Source organism: Pongo abelii, chromosome 1 (assembly GCF_028885655.2).
Source record: "Pongo abelii isolate AG06213 chromosome 1, NHGRI_mPonAbe1-v2.0_pri, whole genome shotgun sequence".
In the NCBI taxonomy this organism is placed as follows: Eukaryota; Metazoa; Chordata; class Mammalia; order Primates; family Hominidae; genus Pongo; species Pongo abelii.
In genome coordinates this window covers 36,465,558-36,490,202 of record NC_071985.2, presented here as the reverse complement: position 1 = coordinate 36,490,202, position 24,645 = coordinate 36,465,558, and the positions used below count along the sequence as shown (strand labels likewise).

The following is a 24,645-nucleotide window of genomic DNA, read 5'->3' as shown; positions in this document are numbered from 1 at the left end:
CCGCCGGGTCACTTCTCGGGTGGTTTTGTTTCTCCTCTGCTTCCACAACTGCAAACCCTGGAAGTGCCACGACCCCTGGGGAAACTCGATCTTAAGTTCCATGGCCAAACGCTCTAGCCCGCGGGGCTCCCAGGACACGACAGCGATCGGATTTCGCGTGGCCGCCAGGCTCCCCCTACTCCTGTCCCCTCCCGCCAGAGAACCCCTGGAGCCAATCAGAGCGTCGCGGAGCTCGGGGTTGTAGAGTCCCGAGCCCGGGACCCGCCCCTCTTTGTTGCGGTGGCCAATAGACGCATTCGGAACATCGGCGGCTGCCCGGGTGACTTGGTTATATGTCACAGAATAACATTCGAGAATGGGACATGGAATGAGGCGACGGCCCCAGCAAGCCCCAGCAGCCCCAGCCCCAGCCCCAGGCCCAGCAGTAGCAGCAGCAGCAGCAGCAACCCCCGCTGTCCCGCCGCCCGGAGAGGCTCTGCAGCCATGAAGCCAACCGTCCCGAGGTAAGATCTTGGAGCTGCCGCGCGCCCTTCCTGAGCCCCGCCCGCCTGCAGCCAGTCCCTCCCGGTGCTAGGCGCTGGAACTCGGGGAAAAGGGGGCGGATGGAGCTCTTTCCACTAGATCCCCGCCGGGGTCCGGGAGGGCTTCCTGGAAGAAAGCGGGCCGCCTTGCAAGCCAAGCCTGCTGCAGCGCCCTCGCGCCAGCCCTGGGCGCTCACGTGCCGGCACGTTGGTGGCTCCGCTCCTCTCTCGGCCACATCTGAGGACCCAGGAATGTGTGCAGCCTTGCGGGAACCTCCTGTTCCTTCATGCTACACAAGCTGTCTTTCTTCTCCCCACACCTTGCGCTCCGCATCCCCCAAGCTCCTTGTGCCCCTCCATCCCCAACCCCCGGGGGTTTAGGTGTGTGTGAAGCTTCGTGGCACATTTTGAGCTGCCTTTCTAGGTAATCGCAAGGCTGGAAGCCCGTCATCGATTCCCAGGGAGGCTGTCAGCGCGCAGGGGGGAGCGGGGAGTGTCGTGGAAACACTCCGGGGCCCCTCACTCGGTTCCTCTGTGCGTCCACTTAGCTGTGGTGTCAGCTGTGTCTCCGCTGATTTCAGGCACCGCCGGTAAGCAGGGAGCCTCCGCGGAGCTCCCGCCGCCGCTCCCCCTTGGTGCGTCCTGCCGCAGCTAGAGGCATGGAGAAGGCCGCCCCCGCGGGGCGCTGATCCCCGCGCCGCGCCCGCGCGCACACGCCCCCCGCCGCCGCCGCCGCCGCCGCCGCCGCCGCGCGCCCCCAGTACCTCGCTCCCCGCGCAGGCCCCACCATGACCGGCTCCGCGGCCGACACTCACCGCTGCCCCCACCCCAAAGGCGCCAAAGGCACCCGGTCCCGAAGCAGCCACGCGCGGCCCGTGAGCCTCGCCACCAGCGGGGGCTCGGAGGAGGAGGACAAAGACGGCGGGGTGCTGTTCCACGTTAACAAGAGCGGCTTCCCCATCGACAGCCACACCTGGGAGCGCATGTGGATGCACGTGGCCAAGGTGCACCCTAAGGGGGGAGAAATGGTGGGTGCCATCAGGAACGCCGCCTTCTTGGCAAAGGTCAGTGGCTTCCAGGGCGGGGTTGGGGGGCTGGGAGTAGGTAGGCACCGATGGGACCGTTTCAGCCTATACATAGCAAATAGAGGCAATCTCCATTTTCCTAGTCCTGCTACAAACTCCCTTCCTCTCCCCATTCCTCCCTGCCAGCCCTTTTCTAATTCAGATGTTTAGATTGGAAGCCTAAGAAATGGGGAAGGGAGAGGTAGCGGGCTTGCTATCCTGGGACTGTGTAATTGGATTGTGCCAAGGTGTCTTTGAACCTCCAGCCAAACTATTATTTACTCAACCCCACATACATCCTCCTTCAGCAAAAGCTAGAGCCACCAGGTACCAGCGATGCCAAAGAATGCGTAGACCCCAGGGATCCCACCCTGCTTGTTCTCTTTGGAGTGTCTTGCTCCTCCTCTGCTCCCCTCTTCCCCCAGCAAATGATTTATTAAGCTGTGAATGAATTTGAAATCAACCAGTCAGACTTCTCAGTGTGAATCATTTCCAGACTTTTTGCCAATTTTTTTCTTTTCTTTTCTTTTCTTTTTTTTTTTATGACAGTGACTTTCACCTCTGAAACTTGCAAAACAGTGAACTCTCTCTCTCTCTCTCTTCCCAGCTTATTTGGGCTCCAAGAAAAAAGAAAGACTTTTGGCTGAGACTTAAAAGGGACTTTCCACTACACATGATGAATTAGTCTCACTGGATAGAAAAAGAGGCTGAGGAGTGAAACTCTCTTTTTGCCTTGGAGAGAAGCCAGTGAGCCATTTGGGTTTGGTGGCTAAGGATATCTTTACCGAGGGAGGGAGATGTCCCCTGGTGGGAGTAGATATGTTATATGAAACATCAAAATGCAAACTGGGGAGAAATGCTGCCGAGCCTCGGGGTTTTAGCGTGGCGGATGGTTTCCCCTGGACCCTGGGGACGTTGGTACGGCTGAGAAGATTCCTGGGCAGGTCTAGGAATGCCAGACTTGAGACCCGGAAGGCCATCTGGTTGAGTCCCCAGCCTGGTGACAGCTGAGCATCTGAGCCTGCAGGCCAGAAAGCTGTGTGTGTCCTTGGGGAAGTGACAGAGCCTCTAAACTTCCTGCTGCAGTCAATTACAGTGTTCTATTACTCTGCTGGTCAAGGAGATCTTCATTGTGCCCAACTAGAATCTTGCCTGCTTTAGTGTCAACCATAATTACCCTTGCTGAGTTCTTGAACATGAGAACAATCTTGTTCCTGGTTTGCAGTTCTGACTTGAGAATTTTTCCTCCAGTGAGGAGCCGAGAGCCCTTAAACTTGGAAGAAAAGTGACCACAAGGAAAAAAACGCCTGTTCCTACTGTCCCATGCTGCCTTTCTTAGTAGCACCAGCACCAGCCCTGCCTCTAATTGTGCTTTCATCCTTCCCCCAACAATGTATGCGGGCGCGCGGAGGGGTGCATTCTCTATGTGGGAATCATGGACTTTTGCTGTTTGTAGAGACCAGTCTCCCACCTCTCAACAGAATCCCCTCCTCTTTCTGAAGACCTCTTGAGAATGGGGAGCTTGCTGCTTCCCAGGGCAGCTGATCTTAGGCCTGGCCAGAGTTAATTGTTAGGAAGCTCTTAGACCAACCATAAATCCTCCTCGCAGCACCCTCCCACCCCCAAATCACATTTCATCACTGATTGTTGTGTTCCTCTTGCCTTTTGAATCAGGGCAGAGCATTGTCAACTTCCTTTGCTACTCACAGCACCCTTGAATGTTATGAGAGAGTGCTCTTAGGATGGAAGGGACTTGGTGTAAAAATCAAGGAACTGAATCCTAGTCTTGGTTGTATGACATCTAGCCTTGTGCCTCACTTAAGTGAGGTCATTCACTTAAAATCTCTGCCCTTAGTTTTCTCATCTACAAAATGGGAATAGACCAGACTTTGTAAGTTCTTTCCAACTCTAAAATCTCATGATGTTATGACCCGTGAGTCTCCAGGTCACTAATGCTGATCTGTGTGATGCTAGAGGTCTGCTGGACTATGAGCCCTCAGGACTGTGACTTTTTCTATCATTCTGCTTCTGCTTCTTCCTTTGGCCTTCTTTGTCCACAGATAGCTCCTTTTGCCCTTTTTCTTTTCTTTTTTCTTTTTTTGGAGACAAGGCCTTCCTCTGTCACCCAGGCTGGAGTGCAGGTGTGATCATGGCTCACTGCAGCCTCAACCTCCCAGGTTCAAGCAATCCTCCCACCTCAGCCTCCTGAGTGTAGCTGGGACTACAGACACGTACCACCCAACCTGGCTAACTTAAAAAAATTTTTTTGTAGAGACAAGGTCTCACTGTGTTGCCCAGACTGGTCTCGAACTTCTAAGCTCAAGCGATTCTCCCTCATTGGCTTCCCAAAGTGGTGGGATTACAGGCGTGAGCCACTGTGTCTGGCCTTTTGCCCTTTCTTATATGTCATAGCTCCCAGACCAACTCACCCTCCTCCTTCTGAGACAATTCCTAGTTTCTCATTAGTCATTTGCAAGCACATATGAAACACAGTATTCTAAATCATGTCTGAGCAGTTTAGAACACAGACTGCTACTTCCTGAGACCTGTACCTGATTTTTCCATTATTGTAGCTGAATGCTGTGTTCTTAAGAAAGTGTTCCCTTTTTTTTGAGATGGAGTCTTGCTCTGTCACCCAGGTTGGAGTGCAGTGGCGCGATCTCGTTTCACTGCAACCTCCGCCTCCCGGGTTCAAGCAATTCTCCTGCCTCAGCCTCCTGAGTAGCTGGGATTACAGGCACGTGTCACCACGCCCAGCTATTTTTTGTATTTTTAGTAAGACGGAGTTTTACCATATTGGTCAGGCTGGTCTCGAGCTCATGACCTCATGATCTGCCTGCCTCGGCCTCCCAAAGTACTGGGATTACAGGTGTGAGCCACTGCACCCAGCCGGTCTTCCCTTTTTTACACAGTGGCCACATCATATTGTACTTTTCATAGTAACTAGAAGGTCATGTGAAAACTGCTTTCAAGCCAGGAATCCCCAGCCCAAATGTGGATAGTCAGCTTTTTGGCCCTAAATATAAAGAACTTAACATTTCTCTCACATTGCATCTTAATGGTTGGTTCTCTATCCCCAATCCTATCATGGTATCTCCCCTGGCCCTGACATTCCCCAAGCCCTGACCCCTGCCTAGGCCTTAACATGAGAAGAGCCTCAAAAGCTCCCTTTTCCAGGGGCCACTCATCTTGGGTTAGAGGGTTGTTCCTGTGCTCAGCATGGCAGACTCTTCCCTCTGTGGTCAAGTCCTTTTCTCCATCAACCAAATCAATATCTTACTGAGGAATTTGTACAGAAGAAGGGTGGTAGGGTGGCGGTGGTGGTAAAAGTTTGACAGGCTTCAGGGGGATTAACTATTTTTGGCCATTGAATATAGGCTAAGAAGCAAAAGAAGTGGATGGGGGAGGTTTTCAAGGGCCTGCATGGAGGACTAAATGACACTTCATTTGACTACAGGACATTCCCTTAGCAGCCATGGTAACTTCTGCCTGAAGGTCCAGATGTCCCCATCTTGCAGGGGTTCCCCTGCTTTGAGAGCCTCCTTCTAAATTTGTGACTGCAGGTCTCTCCCCTGGTGGTTGTTGAGTCTGAAGTCAGCAGTTGACCAGGTCAAAGGCAGGATTTTTCAGACAGACTTTAAGGAAACAGCAAGAGTCAGTTGGAGGATAATAGCAGATGGGAAGCGAGGCTCAGAGAGAGTGGCCAGCCCAGAATAAAACAGTGGGCATTCTAGGAAAATTCTAGGATAATCCTCCTGTTTCTTAACAGCCTGGAACTGGACTCTCCTTGGGGCAGAAAACCAGGATGGATTCAGCAAGAAGCAGCAGTCGGTTTCTTGCAGACCTCACTTCTTGTGCCTTATTCTCGAGTTGATTCCCAATTGGAAAATAATTCACATTTAGGGGACTGAGCTTCACCTGAGTGAAGACACGGGAATGTTTGGTACTAGAGACCTGGCTGCAGTCAAGGGCTGTCCCTGCCTGCTGCCAGCTCTTGCAGGCTGCTCCTTCCCTCCCCAGTCCTGGATTGAGAACCTTTTGTCTGTCTGTCTGTCCTGCACCTCTGTCCCAGGCCCTTCACAGATTCCTGGCTGCCTCTGTTGCAGGAGCCTGGGGCTCATCCTGGGCTCATGGGTACTGTTTTGTGCTTTTCTTCCCAAGCTGCCAAAGAAGATTCTTCTGCCTGGTGCCTGCATAGTGTTTTCAGAGTAGGGATGACAAAAGTTTTTGAATTCTCCTTGCTCTTGTTAAAGATTCCTAGTGCCTGGGGTTCTTGCTGCCTCTCTGGCTCCTTTCCTGGTCTTTCCCTTCTCTCCCACACGGCAGTGTCAGTTACACAACTGTCCATCCATATCACTTCCCTTGCATTCTTCCCACAGGTCAATTGTGCTTTACAAGAACAGAGTGGAAGAGAGGCTGCTCACAAGAGCCTTGCCTGTGGTTTGTTTCATTGTTCTTTCTCTTGAACACCATCTTTCTGTCCACTCCACTCCCTCCTCCTGCCCCGTAGCCTCCAAGTTTTCTGGGGCCCCCACCCCTAGAAAACAGGCACAGTGCCTGTGTGAAGAGGTTGGTTTCAATCTGTTTCCTCTAGATTCTGCCTTCATCAGCCTGGCCACGGCTGTGGGGCTAATGTAGGCAGCAGGTGGTGAGACCCCTGAGGGGAAGGGCTACAGAAAATCAAAGTTGGAGTTTCAGGTAGTACAGCAATTGATGAAATCTGGCAGGAAAATAGCATGAGGAGGGACTCTGCGGACCCCAGTCACGAACAGAAAAAAGGGATATGCCCTGGGCTTTTCCTGAAAAGGCTGCACCAATTTATGTTTGCTTCAGTCCTGTAGGAGAGCATCCTTACCAGCATTGGGTATCTGCATTTCAGCATGTTTTTGCTAATTGGAGAGGTGAAAAATGACATTTTGCAGTGGCTTTAATTTGCATTTCTTATATTATTAGAGCACTTAAACAATTTTTTCAAGTATTTGGTTATTTGCGTTTCTTCTTTTGTGAATTGTCTTTTCATGACTCTTAAAATTGTGGAGAGAGATATTATATAATTTACCATTTTCACCGTTTTTAAGTGTACAACTCTGTGGCATTGAGCACCTTCACATTGTTGTGCAGCCATCACCACCATCCGTCTCCAGACGTTTTTCATCTTCCTAACTGAAACCTTGTACCCATTCCACACTAACTTTCCATTTCCCTGTCTCCCCAGCCGCTGGCAACCACCATTCTACTTTGTGTCTCTATGACTTTGACCACTCTGGGAACCTTATATAAGAGGAATTATTCAATATTTGTCCTTTTGTGATTGGCTTACTTCATTTAGCAAAATGTCATCAAGGTTCATCTACGTGATAGTATGTGTCAAAACGTCTTTCCTTTTAAAGGCTGAATCATGTTCCGTTGTATACCATCGTATATTCCGTGGTACGCCACATTTTGTTTATTCATTCATCTGTCAATGGACACTTGGGTTACTTCCACCTCTGGGGGCCATTTTTATTTTCACTGAGGCCTAAAGAGTTTTCTTGTCACTTTGCATGAGCTCATAATGAATTAAGGATATTAACTCATTGTCACCAATGCATCCCCAGGGAGCAGTGAACGTTTTCATCCTCTCCATTAAGGTGAGAAGGTATCTTCATGATGTGAAGCTCCCAAGTTGAGTGTCCAGGGACTCTGCTGCTGCTGATTCTGTTTCCCAGTTCCAGAAAGTATGGATCATTCAGGTTTCCCCAGCCTAGACCCCTGACAATATATTGGTGATGAATAATAACACAGCTTACACTTTTTTTTTTTTTTTTTTTTGAGATGGAGTCTTGCTCTGACACCCAGGCTGGAGTGCAGTGGCTCAATCACTGCAACCTCCGCCTCCCAGGTTTAAGGAATTCTCCTGCCTCAACTTCCCGAGTAGCTGGGTTTACAGGCGCCCGCCACCATGCCCAGCTGATTTTTGTATTTTTAGTAGAGACGGGGTTTCGCCCTGTTGGCCAGGCTGGTCTCAAACTTCCAACCTCAAGTGACCCATTCACCTTGGCCTCCCAAAGTGTTGGGACTACAGGTGTGAGCCATAGCACCTGGCCAACACAGCTTACACTTAATGAGCACCATATGCCAAGCCCCAAGTTGCCTACTTTTGCATTAGGTCATGTAATGCTTACAACCAGCTTGGAAGGTTGGAAGTAGGTGATACTATTCCTATTTTATCAGGAAGAAAACAGAGGCTTAGAGAGGTCATGCAGCTTGACCAGGGCCCACAGCTAGTAGGTGGCGGAGCAGGGCTTTGGACCTGGTTGTGTGTGTCTCCTAATGACACTCCAGGAAGCCCACCTGGTTTACAGTCCATGGCCAGTGGGAACGTTGGGAGCCTGAGATGCTGGTTGGAAGTGGACTCCCCAGGCTGAGCCCAGCCAGCTCTCCCAGACATCAGAGTGAGCTGTAGCCTATGACATCATTCCCTCTGTGGTCACTCAGCGCCTCCCCGCCACTACCCTGCCCCCAGCTGGGACTTGGGGAATGTATACGTTTGTCCTCCCATTGGGCAGGAAGTGTGGCCACAGCTCCTGCACTCTGCTCACAGCCAGGCTGAGGTAACCATGCAGCTGTTTTTAAAAGCCCTTGGGCGCCATCGGGTTGCTATTTTGAGGACCAGCTGCCGTCTGCTCCCACCGTGCCATCCAGCTCTTGTGGGCTCTGTTGGGCTTGAGGGGGGTTGAAATAATTTGGTGGTCAGTCCTTCAGCAGACTCTTGAACCAAGTCACTGGCTACAGTAAGGCTCTGGCCTAGGGACACTCCTCTGGGGGTCTCTTAGGTGGCTGGTGATTCTTCAGGGCATTTTCCCACGCTTACCAGCTTTTCTCTTAAAGAGGTTCAGACTGTGCTTTTCTGTGCAGAAATGTTTATGTCTTTTTTTTTTTTGAGACAGGGTCTTGCTCTGTCACCCAAGCTGGAGTGCGGTGGCCCATTTATGGCTCACTGCAGCCTTGACCTCCTGGGCTCAAGCCATCTTCCTACCTCAGCCTCCTGAGTAGCTGAAACTACAGGCGTGCACCACCATGCTCGGCTAATTTTCTTTTTTCATTTTTTTTTTTTTTTTTTTAGTGATGGGGTCTCGCCATGTTGCCCAGGCTGGTCTCGAACTTCTGGGCTCAAGTGATCCGCCCACCTTGGCCTCCCAAAGTGCTGGGATTATAGGCATCAGCCACTGCGCCTGACCTGCGTATGTCTTACGCAGGTCAGAATTCCCCTCCTCTCTACCTCTGCTCCTGGGCTTTCTCTCCCGTTCTTACAGGGCCTAAAGCTTGAAACATAGGAGGTGCTAAAGACATACTTGTTCGCGTCTCCCCTTCTCTCCTCACTTTGTGAAATCTCTGGCACATTTTTTACATAGGACACTTTCTAGTGTATGTTAGGGCAGAAACACAGAATACACTTTACATTTTGACTTGCTCTGTGTGTGTGTGTGTGTGTGTCTGTGTGAGTGTCATGGGAGCAAATATTCAGTGCCTTGCTCCCTGAAATGACTCTCTCAAACAGCAATGTGATTGATTTGGGTTGACATGTTGTAAACAAAATGGAGCTTGCAGAATAGCTGTGCCTGAGTGTGCACACACACTCACATTCACATGCACATTCACACACACACACACACACAATACCTTGGCTGTAATGCAGGAAGCGTGATTCTGATGAGTTTCCTTCCAGCTGAGGAGGCAGTTGCTGTGAAGTAGGACATTTCAAAGCCAAGAGAGAATTGAGGCAGTGAGAGGAAAGGAATGTCAAGGAGTATTTGCAGTAAGTGCAGCCAGCGGGGTGAAAGTATGGAAAGACCCCGATGCCCAGGCGGGGGGCAGCGTGCCCTCAGCCTCACACCGGGGCTGGCGACTGGAGAGCCAGGGAGAGAGCCTCGAACAGCCTTAGGCAGTGTCTGGCTCTGCTGCCTGGCCTGGCTGCACAGGGCCATCCCCGCATCTCCCCAGCAGAGTCCCCTTCCATCAGTGGAGCACCAAATCCCCAGGGCCGCCCTTGCCCTGTTTGCTCTGAGGATGGGCCTCACCTGTCCTCAGGCCCTTTCTGCTTCTCCTTAAGTGGCTTGGCCTGGAGGAGCCTCCTTTCTCCTTCCCAGCAGCAGCACTGCCGGAGCCCCACCCACGTGGGCTGAGATTCTCTGTCACCAAGGACCCCAGGGAGACAGAGGTCAGAAGACTGAGAAACATATAGGGGAAATAAAGCAAAAAACAAAACCAGCCAAGAAAACCCCAAATCGTGCCTGGCTTTTCAGCAGTGACTTGATTGGACGTCCCTGTCCGTTCTTGCTGTTGGCCTTCAGGGTACAGCTGCTCAGAGCCGAGTGGGTGTCTTAGCTCTAAATTCCTGAGAAGAGGGACCTGCTTCCCCCTTTCCAGTCCTTGCCTGACTTTGGTTCTTTCTCTTCCTGGCAGGGATTAGGACTTCGTTTGCTATGTTGTAGACATTCAGGGAGTGTTGATTGAGGGACGGACTAGGAAGTGAGTGTGTTGATGGAGCTGCTGTGAGGGGTAAAGTGGTAAGATGGCGTGTGAGTCAGAGGAGCTGCACTTGTCTGGGGAGAGTCAAGGCAAGAGGAGGGATCTTCCCTAATCCTTCTGACGTGGGACTCAGGGAAACGGACACACTAGGTGTTGCAGGGAGGGTAGTATTGAGATGTGGCACTCGTAGTGCCATGTTGCAATTCTCTAGGGCACCATTCACTTTATTTATTTATTTATTTACTTAAATTTTAGAGATGGGGTTTCACCATGTTGCCCAGGCTGGTCTCAAACTCCTGGACTCATGTGATCCACACACCTTGGCCTCCCAAAGTGCTGGGATTACAGGCGTGAGCCACGGCGCCGGGCATCCATTCACTTTATATTCTGTGTTAATGTTGCCCTGCAGTAGAGCACTTGTAGTGGATCACCATTTGCCATGCAGCAGGCATTATGCAATCATTGATGGAATGCTTTCGTGTCCGTCCTGGGCCAGGCTCGGTGGGGGGACACGATAGAACATAGTCCTTTGCCTCAAGGAGGCATTAGCCTCCTGCAGGGAAAAAGGTGTATTCACACAGCACGGAGGGCCATAGAGAACCACCATGGCTCAGAGGGAACTCAGAAAGGCAGAGCTTCAATGAGGGACCCACTGTTCCTGGGAGACCTCATGGAGGAGGCACTGCTCAATCAGGTAGCCACACCAGGGTGACCATGCTGCCATCAGCTCTCAGGAGCACCTCTCTCTCTGGTGGCTTCAGCCCTCTGCCTGTCCCCAGAAGCTGGGCCCCAGAGCACCTCCTTAATAAACACCTCCTCTTTATTTTTCTGCAGCCTTCAATACCCCAGGTCCCAAACTACAGGCTGTCGATGACGATCCCAGACTGGCTCCAGGCAATCCAGAATTACATGAAGACCCTACAGTATCCTTCCAACCAAGGTCTGAGCACACCCAGCCAGGGGACAGGCATGGTGATCGCAAGCCTGGTGGCAAATTTGTCCCCAGCTGGTCATCCAAAGCTCTCTAAGGTTGGTGAGGCCAGGCATGGAGGGATGTCTCAGGTGGGAGTCTAGAAAGAGTGTGCGTGGAGGTTGTAATTGCAGTGACCCCATAGGGCAGGCTGGTTCCCCTTGAGCCCTTCTGGCTTCTCTTTCTCCCTCCTCTTCCCTGTCCTTTCCCTTTTTCCCCTGAGCACCCCTCTTCCTTCTATCTTCTCCTCTTTCTCCACTTCCTTTCTCTTGGGCATCTTTGTTCCCCTCTTCCTGTTCTCCTTCACTGTCCTTCTTTTTGAGATGAGGACTTGCTTTGTCACCCAGGATGGAGTGCGTTGGTGCACTCTTAGCTCACTGAAACCTCCACCTCCTGGGTGCAAGTGATTCTCCTGCCTCAGCCTTCTGAGTAGCTGGAATTATAGGCATCTGCCACCACACCTGACTAATTTCTGTATTTTTAGTAGAGACAGAGTTTCACCATGTTAGTCAGGCTGGCCTGAAACTTACCTCAAGTAATCCGCCCACCTTGGCCTCCCAAAGTGTTGGGATTACAGGTGTGAGTCACCACACCCAGCCCTCCACTGTCTATTGCCTTCTTCCCTCCTACTCTTCCATTCCTTTTCTCTTTCTCTGTTTTGCCCTCATCCCTAACTGCTCATGATCTACGAGAGGCCCACCTGGTGCTGCCTTTGTTTCCTCAGTGACCTGCTTGGTTCTACATGAATGGTTCAGCTTCTGGGATTGGGGGCCCTCTCCCCTGACTCGAGCTTGAAGAAGACCTAAGAAACTCACTGGGTTCAGTCTGAGTTCAGACCAGCCGGTTTGGTCCCTTTCTTCTCCATATCCGCAGGTTGTTCGCAGTCAGGATTAGATCAGTTCTGAAAACTCCCAGGAGCAATGCTGTAGGGACAGAGGGGCAGGAGCGGGTGGTCCACCTGCCCCTTCTGGTATTTTATAGAGGAGTCAGATGGGAAGCTGGACCCCAGCACATCGTCCAGGAGTTCAAGCTTCTGTGGACCGCTATCCTTCCTCCGTAAATGTATAAAACATAGCCTGTTCTACAAGGTCCCAGGCCCATTGACTGGCTTTCTGTTTGTCTGTCCATACCCAGCCCTAAGGCAGAAAGGATTTCAGGGGGCACTGCGCACATGTCCCACGTGTCCCATAAAAGCCCCTCCATTCTGTGTTATGGCAAAAATCTTTCTGGCGGATTTTTGTGTCTTCCTTGCAGGGACCAAACACTAGCACCTCCCCCACAGGGCTTGGTGTTACTAGATCGGAAAACACCAATTTCTGCTCATTTGGGTAGGGAGATTACTTGATTGGCTTCTCTGTTTTCACTTCGTGGATCATCAACTCCCCAACATGGCATCTTTCCAGTAAAATCCTAAGGCAATATTAGGAGGAGGAGGTAGCGCCAGTCTCCAAGAGTGAGGCTGGCGGCCCTAGCCGTTGGAAGGCTATCTGGTGTTTGTGCTGATCCCCACTCTGGGATCTGCATGGGGAGTTCCACATGGTCCCAAGGCACAAACTCCTGCCAGAGCAGACCGGGACCCCAAGAGCTGGCCCTTTCTGGATATGACTGACTCCTCATAGGCTATTCTAGAATGTGACAGCAATTAGAATGCCTCCCCACCTCTTTTTTTTTTTTTAACTTAAAGTCAACTGATTATAGGCTTTAAGGCTCCCCACTTCTATCTAGGACATGGTCTTCACAAGGATCATCTGTCTGAGAGTTAAGAGAATTAGCCTAACTGGGATGCATTGATGGGGCAAATTTGCATGTGCTTTACATATCATTTGCTCACACTGCTGTAAACCTGACAGCATATTCTCTGCCACGTTTTCATGGTTACCCTGAAGGATCTGTTTTTCCATTTTTCTCTTCTCTGACCCATTATGACTGCAAAGGTGAATGACCAACAGCATCACTGACTGCAGAGAGGGCCAGAGAAGGGAAGCACCAGCAGGCTGCGGGGACCTGCTCCCAGCCCCCTGCCCACTGGGGCCACTGCACGAGGAAGGCAGGACACCCACTCTTCTACCTGCTGACCTGAGTTTTATTTAGTTCCTTGGGACTTCCTACTGCTTTGTCCTGGACACAGTGACAGGTGCCAGGATATGGGGACTGGTTGGCATCAGTCCTGACTGTGAATGTGCTCAGCTGGCAGTGGGGATAGGAAAGGACAAATCCTGCCTTCCCCTCAGACATCCTCAGCAGCAACCAACAAGAGTGCTGGTGTTGCATGGGGTTCTGGCGAGAGAGGTGCCATGTGAGCTCTGCTGGACTGGGGAGAAGCCTTCTAACAGCAAATTCGGGCTCAGTGGCGTGTTTAGGGCAGACTTCTCCCCAGCCCACTTTCAGGGACTCAATGATTAACTCTAAGGAACTGAAAGAAGACGTTCAGGTACACTTTTTTTTTATTATTTTACTCTACGTTTGTCTCATTTGTTACACTAGATGTATAAATTAGATATGTGAGCGGAGGAAAGTTGGGCATAGAACTGAATTTTTGCCAATTGAATTCTACTTTATGTACCAGGAACCTCATTGCTTGTATAAAATTTTTGGTGAGGTAAAGAAATCATTTCACAATGAGAATATTTAGCCCTTCATTTTCCTCTTTTACCTCTAGGATCTTGTATGTTGTATGTTTTAAAAACTGGTCAAGCCTGTATGGTTAGTTGTTGTTCTTATGGCCCAGGTCAGTAACTCTCAAACTGGTGATCTTGGGAGGCCCCCCAGCCCTCACCCTGGAGCTTCCTGCTCAGTCATCTAAGGTGAGGTGACTCTGAGTAGCATCCGGGGTTATGAACCACAGCCTGAAATCAGACTCTCCAGGGCTGGAGCCCAGAATCTGCTTATACGGAGCTCTTCAAGGGGTTACGTGTGCTCGTGTCTGAGTGACCAAGCACAGCTGTGCCAGGAGAGGAATCCCAGCCCTTTTCAGGAGGGATCGAAGTGCCACTAGGCGCCCCTGTCACTGTGGGGCACCCATTGACTCTCCCACCCCCACTTGGCCTGCAGCAGCTCTGGGCATAGAAGTTCAGGCTTCATTAGCACCTTCCCGATGTGCACTTTTCCTATAGGCTTTTGTTTGAGGCAGAAGAGCAAAACCTACAAAGCAATTTCTCATTAGGCTCAGAAAAATCAAAACCCGGTCCTTAGAGAGAAGAGCACGGCATCAGGGAACTCTCCATCTCCTTCAGAACAACTTGGTGCAAGCTGGTCAGTCCCTGAGACCTTCTGGGTAGTCAGATAAATGCCAGATAGTGAATAATGGTGCAGCTTCTCAGATTTAGTAATCAATGCCAAGTGCCAGCACAGGCATGAAAAAAAGTGACATCTCCACAGTAAGCCCTGCTACAGAGTCTATGGACTACTGAAAAGCCCTACTGCTAACAATCCACCCTTTCATCCTTGCTTCCATCTGTCCCCATCCACCCTTCCATTCCATCTATCCACTCATTCATCCATCCATCCATATATTCATCCATCCATTCATGTATTCCTCATTCATTTAGTAACATTTGTTAACTTGCATATGTTGGGTTTCTGCCAGGTTTTTTTTTTTTTTTAGACGACAGAGTATCACTATGTTGCCCAGGCTGATGTGCAGTGGCGAGATCTCGGCTTACCATAACTTCCACCTCTTAGGTTCAAGTGATTCTCCTGCCTCAGCCTCCTGAGTAGCTGGGATTACAGGCCCATGCCATTACACTTGGCTAATTTTTGTATTTTTAGTAGAGACTGGATTTTGCCATGTTGGCCAGGCTGGTGTCGAACTCCTGACCTCAGGTGATCCACCCGCCTCAGCCTCCCAATGGGATTACAGGCATAAGCCACTGCACCTGGCCTTCTGCTAGGTTTTATGGGTGATATAAAGATAATGAAAGAATAGTTCTAGCTGGGTATGGTGGTGTATACCTGAGGTTCCAGCTACTTGGGAGGCTGAGGCAGGAAAATCACTTGAGCCCAGGAGTTCAAGACAAGCCTGGGCAACATAGCAAGCTCATGTCTTAAAAAAACTGTTTTTTTTTTTTTAAAAGAATAGTACCAGCTTTCAAAGAGCTTGTAGTCTAGTAGGTGAATTAAGACAAATAGTCAACTACCCAGAATACAGAGCAGATTGAAAAGAGCTATTATAAAGGTCCATGGTACTTTGAAGCCTAAGTTAGAAATTAGATTTCCAGGGCAGGATAGTGAGGAGTTAGAGGCTACTAGCTACCCTCCGGGTGCTGGCGACTTCTGAAAGCCCTCACATCCTCATTTCATTGAGAAATCAGAATGCATAGCTTTCTCTGCCACATTACTGGGACCTTTGGAGTTTTCTGTCACTTTCCCTTTACATACTTTACACAGATATAATCACACAGGGACCCAGTTCTTTGAAATTAGGAAAATGAGACCGCTGAGCGGGTAAGTGGTGCATGATCTATGGGCCAGATGACCTCTCTCCTACCTTCGAGCTGCCAGCTTCCTCTCCCAACCACTATTCCCGTAGCCCATGGCTCAGGTATCCTAGTCTGTAAGGGGTGGAGGCGGAGGGTGCCCCAGGGCCAGGTTGGAGGTGGGACTGAGGACTGAGCAACTCTGACAGTGGAGCTCAGTGGTGAATTCTAACTTCCAGGGTGGAGGAGGCTTGTAAACTGTGCCTTTCGAGGCTTCCTTTATTTGTTCTATTGTAATGTCCCCGTCCTGGGGCATTGGGAGGGTGCTATGGAATACTGGCACTAACTCCAGGAATTAACTCTTGTGCTTTGGTGCCTTCCTGTGAGACGACTTCTCCCTTTTCCCTCCGTGCTCCTGCGTGGTTCCTGGTGTGGGGACAGGCATACTGATGGATTGACAGATTGACCGAGTGTGTAATTAAATAGGTTCTGAGATCCTCTGCTGTGCTCTATCCTACAGGTTAATGGAAACAGCAAAAGAAATGACCCGAGAGTCCTTGCCTATCAAATGCCTTGAAGCTGTCATCCTGGGCATGTATCCTTTAAGTTTTGTATGCTTAGTTTACTCCATAAATGGCGGCTTCACAGTGGGGCTGGTTGTGCCTTTAACATAGTAAATTCACAGAGATGATGCCTATTATCTCCTTTGAGGAAAGTGTCAAACTCCTCTGGTTCACCTCTTTAACTTTCACCCTGTAGAATTGAATCATATCAATGCTTGGCTTCTTGGACCAATATTAGTCTAACCTGTGAGCTGCAGCCTCCATCAGGGCCAGCTCTCAGGCCAGTGACCTTGCAGACTCACTAATCACAAGGAGAATTCTAACTTGGAGGGACTAGAGAGAATGTGTATGTGGCTGTTCTTTGCATTAACATGACATTGCAGCAGGAAAGACAGTCAAGGGGAAATGCAATCAGAGCCAAGAGTGCTAGTATCCAAACCCATCTCCAGGGAAAAGTCTTTGAAAATTCAGTGATGTGATCTCAGCTTGCTGCAACCTCCGCCTCCCAGGCTCAAGTGACCTTCTGACCTCAGCCTCCTGAGTAGCTGGTCCTACAGGCACATGCCACCATGGCTGGCTAATTTTTTTTTTTTTTTTGTATTTTTGGTAGAGATGAGGTTTCACCATGTTTCACCAGCAGGCTGGTCTCAAACTGAGCTCAAGTGATCTGCCCACCTCAGCCTCCCAAAGTGTTGAGATTACAGGCAGGAGCCATCGCGCCTGGCCTGCCAGGGAAAATTCTAAGAGTGGCGTGTGGAGGAGACCAAGCAGTGGTGGTGTATCCTGACATGACAGAACCTACAGCTAAAACAAGGGTCTAGCTTCTCCTACACTTTCTGTTCCATTTTTCACCAGACTCCCGGCTCTTCAGCCTGAGAGGAATATGGTGCAGAGAAACTGTGATGGCATCAACATATTGGTGGTGATGACCACCTCCCTTACACAATAGTCTCAGCCCTGCACAATTATATACATTCGAGCATCATGCCATTGGAATCACCCACAACCTTTTGAAATTGTGGGGATAGACCCAGGAACAGCCTTTGAGCCTGATCTGCCACGATCAGATAGAAGAGCAAAGATGCTCCGAAGTCCTATGGGATGGATGGCTGGAAGGGACAGTGGAAAAGGAAACACTGCAAGACAGGAGCTTGAGAGATGGTCCCAGGGAAGATCAGTTAGGTCCTTGAGCTCTGTGCCGAGAAATGACTTTTTTCCAAAAGGCAATGGGCAACCCAGATGAAAGCTCTGAAGCAGAGGTGCGGCATGCTTAGGTATATGCTCTAGAGAGGTAGTTCTCCAAAGGACAGGCTGAAGGACAGATTGGGAAAGGCTGGGCTCGATCAGCAAAGCCCGTTGGGAGCTGTTACATGAGGGAACGGTGAGGCTAGACTCATGGCCCTGGGGATGGGAATGGATTTCAGGGAATGATTTGAAGAGCTATCAAGGAGTTAGAATGTATAGGACTTGCAGGCCAACCAGACACAAGAGTTGATGAGGAAGGAGTCAACGTCTCCAGGTTTCTGAATTGGGCAATCGACTGCGGGATTAGCTGGAGGAATGAGAGTGGCAGAGAAAGGATATGTGTCAATGCAGACCTGAACTAAGACAGTGCTGGTGAAGGTGGAGGGAAGGGATGGAGGCATACATCATCACCACCACGGGGGGACTGCTTAGATAGGAGGAGTTATTGGAGAAAGGCAGTGACTCCACATTTCTGGCTTACATGATAATGCCACAAGGGAAGGACTTCAAGGAGAGGATCATATTTAGAAAAAGATGAGCTCAGATTTGGACATGTTAAATTTGAGGTGCCTTGTGGGATGTCGGGATGAGGTATTTGCAATGTGGAGCTCACAGGGGAATCTGCACTGGAAATGCGAATTTAGGAGCTGTGATTAGGAGGTTGTGCTTACTGTTCAATAAGTGAGAGGAGAAAAAGATCAAAGATGAAATCAGTATTTTTTGGTCTAGTTTGGCACAAAGAGCCCATGAAAGAGACTTAAGAAGGAAAGTCAGAGAGGTACAAAGAAAACCGGGAGAGAAAGAGGATGGAGAGGTCAGTGGAAGGACATGTGGCTCAGAATTAGACTGGGGACAGAGGATTGGTCTAGTCCGTTTTCTGGGTCTCCTGGACATCTTTGTGGGAAGGAGAATCTCTGTACCTCTCTGCAGTCTGTGGAACACTTGCAGCCCTGATCTGAAACCAGATTGACCACAGGTGCCTTGGCTGACATTTGAAAAATGGAAACTTGAACCTTACTTGAACCCTCTTGTCATCCTCCTCCCTGTTTCCCACAAAGGAGATGAAACATGTGCCTGGGGAACCCAGCAGGAGGCTGGGAATGGGGGTCGGGGCAGCAGATGGCTCAGGGCCCCAACTCTTTAGTGGCAGGAGTCAGCCACAGCTGTTCAGCGAAGCCTCCTGCAAGTTTAATGGGGGCAGATGACTGGCTGGGGATTTGCTGGTGGAAGAGGTCAATGAAGGGGAACACAAGCCCAGGCCCTTCATGGGGTAGACAAGCTAACTTCAGACTCTTTGTTGAGGGGTGTCTGAGTGCCTCTGGATTTAGTTCATTGAAATGACCACCTCCCTTACACAATAGTCTCATCCCTGCACAATTTTATACATTTGCGCATCATGCCATTGGAATCACCCACAACCTTTTGGAATTGTGGGGATAGACCCAGGAACAACTTTTGAGCCTGTCCAAATCAAAGACAGTGTGCTCGTAGTTTTCCTTTGTTCTTATCCTTCTGACATTTCAGAAAAGTGCGGGAAGGTGGAAAGCTTCAGTTCACGCTGCTGAACTCAGGGAAATTTGACTCTTGCACACAGACAGGAAACACAGACCCGAATTCTTCTTTTTTTTTTTTTGAGACAGAGTCTCGGTCTGTCACCCGGACTGGAGTGCAGTGGCGCGATCTGGGCTCACTGCAAGCTCTGCCTCCCGGGTTCATGCCATTCTCCTGCCTCAGCCTCCTCAGCAGCTGGGACAAACAGGCTCACACTGCCACACCCGGCTAATTTTTTTGTATTTTTAGTAGAGATGGGGTTTCACTGCGTTAGCCAGGATGGTCTCAATCTCCTGACCTCGTGATCCACCCGCCTCGGCCTCCCAAAGTGCTGGGATTACAGGCATGAGCTACTGTGCCTGGCCCGAATTCTTCTTTTTTTGAGACGGAGTCTCACTCTGTGATCCAGGCTGGAGTGCAGTGGCATGATCTCGGCTAAGTTTTTGTATTTTTAGTAGAGATGAGGTTTCACCATGTTGACCAGGCTGATCTTGAACTCCTGACCTCAGGTGATCTGCCTGCCTCAGCCTCCCAAACAGACCTGGATTCTAAAAGTTACAGCATCTTTGTATTTTCTCTTTGCTTTGATCAGCATCCCTGGGTCCTGCTTTCCACTCGGGGATAGTGAAGGATATGAATGGGTTCATCCATCTGTGTCTCCCACAGGCCCTTCTGCAGGTCCTGGTTCAACAACTTTGAAACTGGTTGGCTTGGCTGCTTGGACGCCTGTGTCCATCGGCCTGCCCTTCCTTGCTTTCTCTTTTTTTGACTTTGGCCCAGAGTTCAGGATTCATTAGTTCTGAGCCGCTTCTTTTTATCTTGTGTAAGGGCATGTGCGTGCTTTTGCATGCATGCTAGAAAGGTAGATCTTTGCTTCCAAATTATCTTGTGAACTATGGCAGGTATTTTGGGGAGGCCTCACTGGCCATGGTGGGGCTTGCTTGTAGTACTAAAGCACTGTGGTTTATTAAAGAAACAGGTTCATTATGAGAGTCAGGTTAGGAATAGCCCCAGAAGGCTGGATGCCGGAAAGATGATCCCGGGCTTGGCGCTGCTGCTCCCGCTTCCCTGGAAAAGGTCAGGTTACTCCCCTGCCTGCCTCCATACTACCTCGCCACCTCCCTCTCCATTCCCAGTTGCTCCAGGTCCCAAGGCTTTACCAGTTAACATCATGATGGGAGAAATCCTCAAGATCAGTGACTCGTGACATGAGGGACTGGTGCTCTCTCTTGTCTCCTCCCCACTTCTCCACCTGACTGACTACTTATCCTGTAAGACGAATTCCAGTGTTACTCTGCTGAGGCCCCTCCTCTGTCCACCCAGAGGTTGCTGGACTTGCCTTTCTTATAGCACACTTCACATTGTGTTTTGGTTTTTATTGTGGTAAAATATTTATAACATAATTTACCATTTTAACCATTTTTAAGGGCACAGTTCAGTGACATTAAGTACATTCATAATGCTCTGCAAAATGACCACCATTCCGGCCAGGCGCGGTGGCTCATGCCTGTAATCCCAACACTTTGGGAGGCCAAGGAGGGCAGATTACCTGAGGTCAGGAGTTCGAGACCAGCCTGGCCAACATTGTGAAACCCCGTCTTTACTAAAAATACAAAAATTAGCCGGGTATGGTGGCGGGTGCCTGTAATTCCAGCTACTCAGGAGGCTGAGGCAGGAGAATCACTCGAACTTGGGAGGCAGAGGCTGCAGTGAGCTGAGATTGCACCACTGCACTCCAGCCTGGGTGACAGAGTGAGACAATGTCTCAAAAAAAAAAAAAAAAAAAAAAGGCCACCGTTCCTCCCCAGAAATGAAACCCCATACCCGTTAAACAGGCCACCGTTCCTCCCCAGAAATGAAACCCCATACCCGTTAAACAGTACTCCCCATTTCCCCCCTCCAGCCCCTGCCCACCACTGTTCTACTCTCTGTCTATGCACTTGCTACTCCAGGTACCGCAGATGAGTGGAATCATACCATATTTGTCCTTTTGTATTTGGCTGATTTCACTCAGCATGTCTTCAAGGCTCATTCTGCACATTGCAGAATTTCCTTCCCTTATGAGGCTGAATAAATTCTATTACATGTATACACTACATTTTGTTCATCCCTTTATCCATCGATGGATATTTGCGTTGTTTCCACCTTCTGGCTATTGCAAATAATGCTGTTCAGAGCATGGGTGTACAAATACCTGTTGGGGTCGCTACTTTCAATTATTTTGGGTATGCACCCAGAAGTGGAATTGCCAGGTCCTAGGGTAATCCTGTTGAATTATTTGAGGAATTGCCATACTGATCACATTGTGTGCATTCTGAGTCCGTCTCCCACCAGACCTCCAGAGAAGGGCTGTGTTCTTATCTTTGGCTCCACAGCCCTACCTGGCAGGCTGTCGGGCACAGCAGACACTCAGGGTAAGTGTTTGTCACACTGACTTAAGCAGCTAAGGAATGCCCTTGTTCCAGCCCCAGAGAACTTGCCCCAGAAAGCAGCTAGGAATTTAGGTAAGAGGACTCAGAAGGATGTGATTTCACTCCCTAACTGCCAGTTGATCTCACATGATAAAGTGAAGAGAAAGCAGGTACAAAACTGCTTTCTTTTTAGAGAGTGGAGGCATCCGTGATTAAACCGAGAGCAGAGGACAAGGCTGCCACCAGTGCTGTGGATGGATTCTGTCAGCATCCTTCTCTTCAGGACACTTGGATTAGCTCTGTACCAAGAGCACCCCTTTTAAGTGTAAGGCAGTGCGCATCCATAATCTAAGGTTCATTCTTTCTGTAAGCATTAAACAAACCTGTCTGTGTACCAGGCCAGTGCTGTGCCCAGGGAATGCCAGGATGTGAGACACAACCCCTGCCCTCACAAGATACAAACAATTACAGTACAGGATGGGTTAAGCACCAAGTGCCATGGGGGTTCTTGTGTGTTTTGGAAAGATGAACCCAGGCTTGGTGCTGCTGCTCCCCCTTCCCTGGAAAAGCTCAGGTTATACTCCCCTGCCTGCGTTCACACTTCCTTGTCACCTCCTTCTGCATTCCCAATTGTTCCAGGTCCAAAGGCTTTACCAATTGACTTGGGGCGGGGCGGGGAGCAAGAATACCTAAGGTAGAACGAGGAAGGTCAGGCAGGCAAGACACCCAGGAGAGGGGAAGGGATGGTCACGAGGCTGTTCCAGGCCGGGGTGCAGCCTATGTGAGCCCCAGGAGCAGAGGAAAAAGTGCCTTGTTATTGTTTTGTTTTGCATGTATGTAATTACTGAAGAAAATGACAAGTTTTTCTTTTTGTCTCATATTAACTTGGTTTGGATATACAACATATAGTAGACAGTCAAAGATAACAAGCGAATCCTTTATAAAAGGATTAGTCTGGAAAAGTTAGATGTAGGCCTGCTCAGAGGCAGGGGGATGGACTCACTGACCCCTATGAGACACTTTCCCTTCCTTTGCATCCAGGCTTCGAATTTTCAAGGCCTCCTTTCTCTTCCTTGACTCAGATCGTCTAAGCTACCTAACCAATGGACAGCCTTCCATCGAGCGGTTCCCCATCAGCTTTAAAACCTACTTCTCAGGAAACTACTTTCACCATGTTGTGCTGGGGATTTACTGCAATGGCCGCTATGGCTCACTGGGCATGAGCCGCAGGGCTGAGCTGATGGACAAGCCATTGACTTTTCGGACTCTGAGTGACCTCATCTTTGACTTTGAGGACTCCTACAAGAAATACCTGCACACAGTCAAGAAGGTCAAGATTGGGCTGTACGTCCCCCATGAGCCTCATAGCTTCCAGCCCATTGAGTGGAAGCAGCTGGTCCTCAACGTCTCAAAGATGCTGAGGGCTGACATAAGGAAGGAGCTGGAGAAATATGCCAGGGACATGAGAATGAAGGTGGGTGCTGGGAAGACAAGGAAGCCATGCAGGAGAGCTCTTTTCCCATTCCTTTCTCTCTGCCTCTTGCTCCAGGCCTCCTTTTTCTAGGATGGTCAAAAATTTCTTGAGGTTAAAGTCTCTCTTTGCACATACTACTGCAAAGAAAGCCATCTAAAATCAATTTAGATGTGACAGTTAAAACAACGTCTTGTCCTGCAATTCCTTCTATGAAATCAGATCTAAAGTGTTAGTCATTTTATATTGAAGCTCTAGTTTGTTTTGTTTTGTCGATGTAATAGGGTGACCAATTGTACTAGTTTGCCTGGAACTGCGGGTTTTCCCAGGACATGAGATTTTCAGTAATAAACCTGGAAAACCTTATATGCTGGCCTTATATAGACTATACTCATACGTCCCTCTTCTCTCTCTCAGTTTTACCTCCAAAGTGATGTGATTCCCGCTTGTCCATGTCCCTCCAGGGCTTGTGCAGTCACTAAGAGAAAAGGATTATGCTGACTTCAGGCCTGGCTATGTTTAGCACTTGTGGACTTCTCATCTTCACTCTGCAGGACCTGGAGTGGAGATTCCTGATCAATTAAAACCATTCTGTCATATGTGTGGGATGGGAGCATCAGAGGAAGAACAAGCTGGTTTCTGGGGCAATGTAGATGGGACTTTGCCTTCATGAGGAGAGGAACTTGCCAAGCAAACAAACACAGCCCCGGGGAGACTGAGGCATTGGGCGGTGTTCCTCTCTCTACACAGCACAGGGAGCACAATGTGACCATCTGTATATCTGTCTTGGAAGTGGTGCCCTTGCTGCCTGACAGTACAGGACCAGAGAGGAATGTGTGTGTCTCCAGCCTCCTTTTTTAGAAGTCCTCCTGCTCAATGCCTTCTAAACCATGGCATCATGATTGGGCTGGGGGGTGGAATGTGGTGCTGGAAGAAGACCTGAGGGTGGAGATCCCTTAGGAACCAGGGTGATTAACTCCTCACATCTCCTTCAGATCCTGAAACCTGCAAGTGCCCACTCTCCGACCCAAGTGAGAAGCCGGGGAAAATCCCTGTCCCCCAGAAGGAGACAGGCAAGCCCCCCGAGGAGGCTCAGCCAGCGAGACAAATCGTGAGTAATATTTCCTCTTCCCCAACTCAAAGCCCAACACACACATTCAAGGGGTTGTCCTGGCCCATGGGGGCAAAGCTGTGTCTTGGGCCTGGCATTTGAACTAGACAGCAATCTCCAAGAGGACTGCTCCTCATTCAGGGGACGTCTGTGGAAAAGGATCCGCTGTGCACATCACCCCCATTGCCACTTCTCTGCTGTCAGTTGCACACAAACGGAGGGATAAGCCCCAGGCAGAATGAGGTGAAGAATAGTCTGAAATGCAGGTGGTCCAGAGGGAGGCTTGGACTTAGAATTAGGAAAACTGGGGCTGGAACCAGCTCAACTGCTTGGGGATGTCTTTGTTATCTTTCTGGGCATAAGTTTTCTCACTCATAAAATGGGATTGTTAGAATTTATGAACTTTCCTAAAATTCTGTAGTCCTCTGTACCCAGCAGAAAGTGTGATTACCATCAGTGGACGGTGGCATCAGAGACACCCGCTGGCTAAGCTTCTTCCTTGGCTAACTCTACACTCTCCATTTCAGCCCTGAGGCCAGTGATCCCACATCTACTTCTTAGATCAAAATAACCCACTAAAGCAATGACAGATTGGAGATGCTGGGGATGCCCAAATTCACCAGTGATAATCCGCTGGCAAATATTTGAACTATAGCCATCCTGGGAAAAAATACTGCTTTTCTTAATAATAGCAGCATGCTGTGTCACCCAGCCTCTTGCCATGCTGGGACCATGTGGCACAGTGCATAGGGGGCTTGGTTGAATCCCAACTCTGCCACGTGTTAGCTGTGCAGCTGGGCACATTCTTCCTC

General features: G+C 49.7%; 1 protein-coding gene across 14 annotated transcripts in view; it reads left to right on the top strand.

Annotated features, from left to right (window-relative positions):
- The first annotated feature begins 288 nt into the window (after positions 1-288).
- The window catches only part of VASH2 (vasohibin 2), a 42,909-nt gene continuing 18,552 nt past the window's right edge, over positions 289-24,645 (top strand). For 9 of the 14 annotated variants that reach the window (XR_010140500.1, XR_010140499.1, XR_010140498.1 and 6 more), the window contains exons 1-6: positions 1,268-1,585; positions 10,931-11,019; positions 15,453-15,509; positions 16,002-16,076; positions 22,344-22,725; positions 23,718-23,833. Coding sequence is in view for 5 of the 14 variants with exons in the window: in XM_054520642.2 (XP_054376617.1) it covers positions 1,310-1,585; positions 10,931-11,019; positions 15,453-15,509; positions 16,002-16,076; positions 22,344-22,725; positions 23,718-23,833 (995 nt within the window). In the remaining 9 variants the exon portion in view is untranslated. Of the gene's footprint in view, positions 504-1,102; positions 1,586-10,930; positions 11,020-15,452; positions 15,510-16,001; positions 16,077-22,343; positions 22,726-23,186; positions 23,556-23,717; positions 23,834-24,645 lie in introns of those variants that run through there. The other 5 variants (XM_054520686.2, XM_054520694.2, XM_054520642.2 and 2 more) reach the window with 5 other exon arrangements.